At 36.0% G+C, this 10,925-nt stretch overlaps 1 protein-coding gene across 1 annotated transcript; it reads left to right on the forward strand.

The window, feature by feature from the left end:
* The first annotated feature begins 2,522 nt into the window (after positions 1-2,522).
* LOC121941118 (N-acetyllactosaminide beta-1,3-N-acetylglucosaminyltransferase 3-like) lies at positions 2,523-9,954 on the forward strand. The gene is made up of 2 exons (XM_042483839.2): positions 2,523-2,783; positions 5,863-9,954. Exon 2 carries the CDS (start codon positions 5,873-5,875, stop codon positions 7,013-7,015), a length of 1,143 nt encoding a protein of 380 aa, XP_042339773.2. The 5' UTR covers positions 2,523-2,783; positions 5,863-5,872; the 3' UTR covers positions 7,016-9,954.
* Positions 9,955-10,925: the final 971 nt, after the last annotated feature.

A 10,925-nucleotide genomic window follows, 5' to 3' on the forward strand; every position in this document is an offset into this window, starting at 1 on the left:
GAAGCAGAAATACAATGGCCAGAAGTAAAGCTAATGTTAGGCTATAAACTAACCACACAAGGGTCTGAAGTCAGTGGTTACATGACTTTATCGTCACCAGCAGAATGAGGCTGTAAAGCTGTGTTCGACATGATGATGCTCTGTAATCTAAATAGCCACTTGTTAGCCACAGTCTATTTTAAAACAATCAAAAGCTTCAGAGTTTCAGAGTGGGGTTTTTACTGATATATTTTAAAATATTTGAAAATCTCTTGAGCTTGTGTTAACCACAGACCTTATTTCAGGCATCTTATCAAAAACCAATACAAAAAACCCATTGACTTTTTGACAGGGCAGTGGGGAGTGCAAAAACATTAGCTTGTTTTCGGGTTTAAGGACTCAATGCTAAAATGATGTTTTCCCATTAATGTTGGCTATTAAATTATTATTATTATTATTATTATTATTATTATTATTATTATTATTATTATTATTATTATTATTATTATTATTATTATTATTATTAGCTGCAACAACATTGCTGCGGCTGGTGTTGTTTTTTTTTACCAGTGAGATATTGCCTGATATAGGCTAATTTTTATTTCTGGATCTGTTTATGTTGCATGTGGTTTAATATTTGATTACACTCAGTCATATGATCCAAAGCTTAAAGGAACTTATTAATTTACTTATTTATTACTACAGACAAAAAAAGGGAACACTTCTCCCTGACACTGGACAGTACCGTCAAAATCAAAGATAGAAGAAAAATCAGTAAATAAAAGTAACAGAAAAGATACAAAGGCCCCAAGCTGGAGTCAAAGTGTAGCAGAGAGATGCAGCATGGTCCAGGATCCACCTCTTTTTCTCTGTACTGTGGAGCCTCTGTGTATTATTGAGCCAAAGCAATGACTCCATTGTATTTGAATGTATTGACTTAAGCATCTTTATTTCGTCAGAATATTTGTTTTCATGATACAAAGTCAGTATTTACTTATAATACAATGATTGCTACCAGATCATTATTTTCCAGTTACTGGTGGTAGATAACCCGCTTTTCACCTGAGAACCTAGAGTTTCTTTGTACAGTATATCCCCAGTGAGTTGTCACAGTGTCACAGCTGTCTCAGACCCAGATGAACCTCCCAGGAAGCCAGATCACAGTCCATTTGTCATCATTTGGCTCTGGTCCTTGTTGCCACCCCACTCGGCTCCAGCCCCGCTGTCTCAGAGCGACTGCTGCATCTGGAGTAAGTCTCCTTCATTTCAAACATGCTTGATATTTATGAGGCATTGTTTTAATTTAGACCAGGACATTGCAGTATTTTGTAATACATTAATATCATATATGTAATATACATTACATCTTAGTTCTGCTGAGTTTTCACTGTATTTTATACAAAATTCAGTCCAAATAAACATAAGCTTCAGTTTTTACTCATTTTCTCACTTGTGTGTACACTCGGCACCTCTCCCTTTTCTCTCTTGGCATTATTGTATTTTATGGGTATGTTCAATGAGCCACGTTGTCCTCACTTTGTATTGTTTTTCATACAGTCTCTGTGTGCTCTAGAAAAGCAAAGGGGAAGCTGCCATCAAACTTCATGTGTGCATTGTCACAGTGGTATTTATGTTATCTCAGCACCATCAGTAACATGACATATCTGTTTGCCACAATGAGCACAGCAGTTAACTATTGTATGATATCAAAACAACATATATGGAATATGTCCTTTAACAGTTGCTGCTTAAGATTAGTAAAGTGCAACAGATTTAAATACACTGCCTACAAAAATAATCAGTAGCTGTATGCATGTAGTCTATAAGCTACTGGGTCTGCCCAAAAGATTAATTCGCATAAACCTGAGGGCATGCTGTAGGATGCATCGTTCAACTGTATTATATTTAAACACTGGAACGTTCTGGGATAAATACTTGAAGTTAATTGATATTACGGAAGTGGTGGTGTTGATATTCGCACAAGGGTGCAATTGATAAGCCTTTATTACAGGTGAAGTCAATGCAAAAATGTTAATAATAAATAACAATAATCAAATTCAAAGGACTGAAAACTAGAGCAACAGAGCTCTGAGCTGACAGGCTATTTTCATCCATCCTCTGTGCAAAGTGAGAAAACTGTGCAAAATATCCTCCTGAAATGCGCTTAAGAACAAGTACTTATAAAATAATATGAGGAACCGTTTAATTAGTCTGGCTTTTAATTAATGGTCCCTAATTGTAAATAGTCAGATTCCCATGTATTTTTTTTTTAACATAAAGCAGGTGTAGGTGCTATATAAATACTGTGAAAATATTAAAACACTCAGTCCACAATGCATACAGTCCAAATACAGAAACTGTGCCTTTCAACAAGCTGTCAGGATCTGCATGAAGATATATCACAAATACACTAAAAAGACTTGAAACAAACATTGTGTTTGAACATGTGTTTGAATTTATTATGCTGCATCCCTTAAAAAAACTTCTCTTTTAAGTTTATAAGGCCTACTATTATTATTATTATTATTATTATTATTATTATTATTATTATTATTATTATTATTATTATTATTATTATATAACAGAGAGTCATAACTACTTAAAATAATCTCATGTGAGAAATAGATAGCCTAGATAGATAGATGAATGGATAGATGGATGGATGGATGACGCTCTCCGGGTCCGTCAACAAAGGGCAGGCACCGCCCAGCAGGAGGCTGACAGCAGTAGAGACATGCTGCTGCACACCGGACTCATGAATAAGCTTTGGGGCGACACGCAAGAGGAACTGTCCGCTTCTAACGGTGAGTAATCCTACATTTTGTCAGTAATATGAACCAGCTTCTTATAATGCTGTTTGTACAGCAGCTGCTGCTTCTTCTCGGGAACTGAAAAGTCCGGAGTGAGTGTCCCGTTATAAAACAACGGGGAAAATATCCTTTAACAGTAACGTTTTAGTTTTCGTCGAGGCTTAATCGATTACAGTACTGCATCATCGGGATACTTGACTGAAAAACAAGCAGATCGACGATTTCTGTCTGAGGCATCGAAAAAATTACGCACCAGGCAAAAGAGTGTGTCATATTAGTTTTGTTTAAATGAATGAATGACAAGCGTTTATTTTATTTTATTTTTTTTCACGGTTATCGACTGCAGAGTTTATAATCATCGTTATGCATCAGTCCCTTATATGAGTTAAACATAAACGTCACCTGATGCCTCAAATTACCACTTCCTTGAGCGCGACAAAGTAGGAGCTGAGGAAATCTGACTGCAGGACCATGGCATTAATAATGTACCATATCCTGATAAAAGTCTCCTGAATCATTGTTTGTAGGTGCAGAAATGACCGCAGGTGCACTTGTACATTTGCATAGTTCTTATAAAAAACAGGAATGCCATAAAGGCAAATGTGTTTGCATTTGATTTAGTTCCACCGAAATGTGCTGCTATAATTTAACTGTAATTCCTGTACTGTTTTATCTCTGTATAAAACTGAAAGGCCATGTGTCTTGTTAATGGTAGCCTCGCTAAGTCATTTGAATATTGACATCACTTTGAGTTAGGCTATTCTTTTGTCTTTTATACGTTTCTAACTGTGGTACTTGATGATGATGCTTTACTAAAAGTAGCCTACCAGTACAAGCTAGGAATACTCAAATACGAATAAAAGTCTTGCATTCAAAATCCTACTTAAGTAAAAGTTTTATCAGCTAAAAAGACTAAAATTATAGTAGTAGTAAAACAAAAAATTATTAACTATGACATTATGATGTCATTAGACTATTAATACTGATGCATTAATGTAAAGGCACTATTTTATGCTCGAGCTGTACGAGGTGGAGCAAGTTTTAACTTTTTAATTTTACATGTATTTATTTTTCTTATCTTATTTTTCTGAGCAGAATTCCAAGATCTAAAAGTAAAATAAAAATAAAGGTTATATTTTTTTGTATATGATAATATTTAACATTTGCTTACGATACTGGGACTTTTTTGGTTAATAATCAGTATTTCATGAATAGTAATGATAATTACCTCATGATAGTTTCCTCATTTGCAGCACTGGAGGAAATACTCTGATGTGTTATTTAAGTGACAGTAGAAACACCACAGTGTAGAATATTCCATTACAGGTTAGTTCTGCCTCCAAAATATTTAAGTGAAAGACTAAATATTTTTTATAAATTGATAGCTTTAATATTTGTTATATCACTAGATTTTTATCAATATTGATGCAACGATCATGTGAGACGTATTTTAATGTTGTAGCTGTTACTGTTTGCCAGCTGATCTTACAGTACCTAAGTCAACATATCTTATGAAGTGATCATATATTTGTATGTGAAATTTGAATCCAGAAAATAACAGACAATAACCATCAAATGAATAATACAAAGTACAAAATTTCTCTCTCACAAATGTAAACACCTCATGTAATATTTTAACAGCACAAGAAATGAGCAATATCAAGACCCCCAAACATTCTTAACAAAAACACAATATAGTTTTGTGGTCTATCAAAGTAGTATGCATAATATATGATTTATTATTGATTTGATGAAGAAAATAGTCTTCTAATGAATACTGCAGCATTATGCAGAGTGAACAAACGCAGTTAAGACACTCCCAGTTCTCTTATTTACTGTTAACCTATATGGGTATATTTTAAGTTTTCACTCAGTTTATGTGGTCAGTTGTGAGTTTTTCTGCCTGATTTACTCATGTTGAAAAACAGGGTGAGGCTGGTGTTGGGTGCAGGTGTGTTATTTGACATTTAACACTGAATGTCGATGTGACTGGGTGCCTCCCTTTTATTTACATTTCTCTGAATGAGTATTTAGTTTGTTGGAATGATTTAATGTCTGACATCATCTGTATGTAATATATTCCACCCATTTTGATGAGACATGACAGCATTTGATCTGTTGCCACTAATAGTGCAGCATGCAGGCAGATGCCAAGCCACCTCATGTCTGAAGCTCAGTCTGTCCACTCCTTTTGGTCTCTGCTTGTTAGTCAGAGCTGTGAGATGAAATGTGTGAAAGTTTTGATTTATGGGCATTCACCCTCTCTGTGCCTCATATTTTGAGACTGAGCCCAAGGAGTCAAAATGTTGTCTCATTTGTCTAGAAGAACTTCTCTCAGTTCTCAAACTTGTATCTAATGTTTTTGGCATAGGGCGCTCTTGTCTTATTATTCTGCATTTTTGTTTCGGTGAACTATTTCACATAGGGGTAGGTCAATATCAGGGATTATTTTTTAAAAAATGAGACATTTACTGTCTTAGTAGCGGAAGCACACTATCCTGGAAATATGCTTGTTTTTAAGGTCACTTCAGCCACAGTCAAAATGTAAACCTTACCACCTTAATGTATTTTTTATGGTATTGATAATTATAAAGACAAGAGAGCACAATTTACAATAATGAAAAAGTGATGTGCAGGTTGACCCACACCCACAGGACCCAGGTGGAATGGGTTTGCGTAAGCTTACTAGATCACATCGTGGGTGTGAGTGGGTCAAAAATTGACAAAGCTGCATTCTGAGTAAGTTATTGATAACTTGAAGAAATATTACATGCAATAAATTAACCCTAGCCTACTAAAGATTGGATTTGGTGACTCAAAAGGAAGTTTTGCAAAACATTAATACTACATCATCTTATCAAGTTCTGACTAAGTTGTAGTGTAAGGAGCAGTAGTGTACAAATCTATTTTAGATAGACTGTGGCCTTCCACATGTCTTATAACGTATTCCCTAAAATTGATGCAGTGCAATAGTGGTTGAGTTGTGTCAGTGTGTGTATTTTTTCATGTTACTTGTCTTATTTTATATGAAGATGTTTTGATGAGAACACTGTCTTTTGTTTTCTCATTGCAGAGTTTCAAGGATGAGAAACATCAGAGCAAGAACTTTATGGCTGGCGGGAGGTCTTGTTCTGTTATTGGTACTCAATCTCTGTAAAGATTTTATTGACCACAAAACCATCCAACTCCACGTAGACGTGAAAGAACATCACAGTCAAATAAAGCAACCCACCAAAAATAACTCCTATGTCTACTCCTGGCCAAAATGTCAACAAAATGTGACTGCTGAAAACATCCCAGGCTTCAGCTCTCTGCCTGTTGATATAAAAAACTTTCTCTATTATCGCCACTGTCGCCATTTTCCCATGATACTGGACCTTCCTGACAAATGTGGAGGAGCTGATAAATCAGCAGAAGTCTTCCTGCTGCTGGTCATTAAAAGCGCCCCTGAGAATTACGCCCGACGAGAGGTGCTCCGTAAAACCTGGGCCAAAGAGAGGTTACACAACGGTGTGTGGATCCGAAGGATCTTCATCGCGGGAACGACAGATACTGGCTTTGAGAAAGAGAGACTGAACAAGTTACTTGAGCTGGAGCAACGTGAGTACAATGACATCATCCAGTGGGACTTCAATGAAAAATTCTACAACCTCACGTTGAAGCAGATTCTCTTCCTGGAATGGATGGAAAGAAACTGTCCAAACGCCCGCTTCCATCTAAATGGTGATGATGATGTCTTTGCGAACACAGACAACATGGTGGAGTATCTCCAAAGCCTCAAGGACAACGATGGAAGCAAGCACCTCTTCACTGGCCATTTGATCCAGAATGTGGGGCCCATCAGATCATCATGGAGCAAGTATTTTATCCCAGTTCAAGTACAGAAGTCTAATTCATACCCCCCGTACTGTGGTGGTGGGGGCTTCCTCCTGTCTGGCTACACAGCTATGGTTATATACAAAATGTCCCAGTCCATTACCATGCTTCCCATTGATGATGTTTACATGGGGATGTGTCTGGCCAAAGCGGGACTCAGTCCTTCCTCTCATATGGGTGTGAAGACAGCAGGACTGTACATTCCCTCCAGCAAACTAGATAAGTTTGATCCGTGCTATTATAGGGAAGTTTTACTGGTACACAGGTTCCTACCACCTCACATGTATGTCATGTGGCACAGAATAAATGATCCCAATATAAAATGTGGTACCTCCAAGAAAATGCTGTAGCAGCTCCAAACTGTAACTTACTGGCGGTAGAAAAAAACCAAAAACTTGTTGGCACTTTGTTCCCTGGACCTGATTTTAGGTTGTGAGCGCAGGTGTGACCTTCTTCCTTCCATCATGAGAAAAGGTCTGGACTGTTTTGCTACTACTGTTCAGCTGCAGGCTTTGGCACGATCCAGTAGCACTTTTTCTATTTGTAATGTCATCGATGTGGGAGAACAGTCAGCCTGACTCAAAGAGTAATGCAGTAGGTAGTGCAGGTTTGATGTCCCACCTACTGTGTGGGTGAGCAGCTTTTCCTGGGATTAAAAAGTTGGATGCAAAATGTACTTTGTAATGGGCTTCAGTGTTGGCTACATCTGACAGATACGTACACTGTAAAATCTGACAAGTTAAACAAATTGAGAAAACCAAATACCTTGAAAAATATAAGTAAATGTTAGTCTTAATTTATGTATACATTATATCTAATTGTAAAGTTCACTTAAATTTTAGTCATATTTACCGAATTTTGTGAAGTTGTTGCAACTTCAATATGACACGTTTAATTAAATCAGTCTCTCCAAGGTTTAGAAGCTTCAGTAAACCAAGGTTACCATGCCATATATCTGTATTCTGCTGGTTGCAAACTAAGCAATCATATTGTTATTTTCTTAAACATGTCAACAAAACAGACCTTGCAGATCTGCTAACTTCATCATTGGCAAAATCCTCTTTGTGATGATCAGGTTAAATTAATTTAACTAAAACTTGTACAGGAACAATGTAATTGCATTTGACATATTTTAGTTGCAACAACTTAACAAAATTATGTAGATTTTAAGTAAGCTTAACAATTAGGTGTAAACATAAATTAAGATTAATAGTTAACATTTACTGTCCTTTTTTGAGGCAATTGGTTTCAAAGATTATCTTAAGTTAAGATTAATTTGTAAGATTTTACAGCGTAGCATGGACAAATGATTACCGTACCGTAGGAGCGTGAAACAGTACTTCTCTACATAACCATGTCGCAGACATGGAGCCTTTTTGTATTTATTTGTTCCTGATGAAGTCTAGTATCACTGGCCTTTGACTTAACCGGTTGAAATCTATCAACCGTTGCAACGTGGGCCTACCTTTATACAATGGTTCATATGATATCCTACAAAGATGCACACACAACGGTTCGTATATCCTACGAATTATTGCCTCACATGTTTTTAATGTAAAGTTACATAGTAATGTTTAGTGGTGTACTTTACTAAGTAGATTAGGTGTAAGAAAAGGCAGTGAGTTCTCAAAGGTTTCCTGTGTTATGTTCATTATGTTTGAGTCATCAAGTTTGAGTCATTTTTGGTTATACTAAATGACTCAGAGATTACTTAAAATTGGCACGGTTTGGAACACTGGTCTCCTGGGAAAAGTCCTGTGTTTTATGAGTAATCCACCGCCCCAGTCCGCCTCATAACTGGACTGCTCAGGACCACTTTCTTCTTTCTTCTTTACTCCTGTCAGCATATTGGTCATGTGATCGCAGCCTTCCAAAATATGTAGGTTATGCATGAATAACTAGCTCATTATCACGTTGCATATGTACAAAATGTGGTGCATTACTTTTTGCTAGGAAACGTACAAACAGTGCATGAGAACAGTCTGAAAAAAAATAACATGGACCTTTTTAGCTAACAAAATGTCACCCTTTCTTTATCAGTTTGTATATTGTTTGTTGCTGTGGAGATAACACACACAGTCAGCTGCTTACTGCTGGAAATATGGTTGATGAGAGTGTGAGATTCAACTGTACAGTACATTTTCATTTGCAAATACAAATTTGCAATGCAAGACAAAACAAATGACCAAAAGAGATTTGAAGCTTATTGTAACTGCTGGGTAAGTGAATATACATTTACTCACCCAGGCTCATTTTCACATTCAGTGGAAAAAACTGATTAATGATGAAGCTGAACTATGCACAAATGTACATCAGATTTAACAAGGCCTTGACAATGAGCTAGCTATTACAGAAAAAGTCTGAACCAAAGCGACTGACAGCATATCAAGCTAACTATCTTACAAATGTGACAGCTCTGGTGCTTGCTTCGCCCTGCTGTTGCTCTGTTTTCTGTCTCCAGGGCTGCAGACCTGTCAGAGGTTAATCAGCAACATGTAACACACCTGAGCCCTGTGTGCGTTATGCATACAAGCCAGAGCAGCCTCCCTTTGCACCTCTTTGTTGAGGTTTTTGTATTATTTTAGTTGCTTGGCACCAAATATTTGTTTGTTGGATGATCTTATTGTTTAATCAGATATTTCCTGTTTTAAATTATTATTTTATATTTATATGAAAGTATCAATGATGAAGCTGTATTTAGGCTAACTTCTTTTACACCTGAACACAGGTATCAAAACGATACCCATCTCTACATGTGAGTGCTACAGGGCGAGGAGACATACTGTGGTGTCCACAGTCTTACAAAAATATCATTCAAAAAATGATTCCTCAGGGTTTCTTAATTCTAATAATGTAATATGACTTAATCTCATGCTTAAGTTAGTAAGTTTACAGTTTTTTTTTCATTTCAAGCTTTTTTTCAGTATATTTGTGTTCAGTAATAGATTAATGTATGTTTTTGTGCCTTATATCAGTGCTTGTTAACTAGAAACCACTATTAGAATAGCAAAAAGATGTTTTGGAGGACTTAAAGCATTTATGTACTGTCAAATACTCTTTATATTTATATTTAGAAAACAGCTGTCAGTAATGACCTTTACAAGGGCTCTCTCTAGTAACAATTCTCATGTAAAATTACTTAATGCTTTCAGGACTTTGTAAGTTGACAAAAATATTGAATATTACTATGTACAGAAATGTCTAAATCTATTTTATTTTCATGCCGCTGAAATTATGTACTGTGTAACTTTATTATTGATGACTGTAAGATTAAATGGTGTACTGCAAATATCAAGCATGTATTTAATATTTAAAACTGAATGTTGGTGTCCATGTCAAGATCTTTTTCAGGGCACATCTACTGTGTATATGTATTTATAGGCAATAGCCCTGCACAGCTTTATACATTCCAACACCAATAAGTCAGTTTTTGCAAATGACCTCAAAATGAGTGGGCAGCACAGGTTAGGAACACAGGGCCTCTTTGGCAATACTGCTAGCCTGTATGAAATTCCTGTTTGACAGCAACAAGAATGGGCGAGGAAAGGTGAATGCTTAGGGTTTTAGACCTGACATTGAATATTATTTTACTGTCTTTCATTTTTTTAATCTATGTTATTTTATGTTTTACTGTATGTATAACAAAATATAAAATATATATATATATATATATATATATATATATATATAAAACATATTTTAAACTTTTCCGTAAGGCACTACAACAATATGGCACAACAATTAGAGGTCTTAAGAATTAAAATAAAATGAATTATTTGTTTTTATAGTTCCATAGAAGACACACACTGGATTTATATTAGGCCATTAAAAAAAGTTATTTTTTTACTCCTTTAATTTGTTTTTTTTTTTGTTTTCTTTTCCGTGTAGGCTATGTTTTTTCCCATAAACAAGTAGAAGTGGAACAACAATGTATCAAATTAGTTGGATATTTTACCATAACTCCTAGGATATCTGAACATTTGATCAAATGCTGAAAAACATATAATAGAGCGCCTCTCAGATAATATATTAAATAATATTTCTAATGTGTGCGAATTTGTTTAATTTCTGCAATCTGGCGCTGTAATCGGCATGAAAACGTCATCACGTCAGGTCAAGGGTCAAGGGTCAGGGCTCAATGCTCAGCTAAACATGGGGAGACGCTTGCGTTTGCTGGAGTCAGTCAATAGCGCGGACAGGCTGAATTTAACAAGAAAGACCAGAAAGTTGCCAGGACAGTTTTGGAGCTGATGAATAAAA

This window comes from Plectropomus leopardus, chromosome 5 (genome assembly GCF_026936395.1).
Source record: "Plectropomus leopardus strain MGB_pleo_1.0 chromosome 5, ASM2693639v1, whole genome shotgun sequence".
Lineage (NCBI taxonomy): Eukaryota > Metazoa > Chordata > Actinopteri > Perciformes > Serranidae > Plectropomus > Plectropomus leopardus.

Excerpts from the sequence above, each read along its gene's own strand:
- LOC121941118 (XM_042483839.2), top strand. The coding sequence starts at position 5,873 with ATGAGAAACATCAGAGCAAGAACTTTATGGCTGGCGGGAGGTCTTGTT.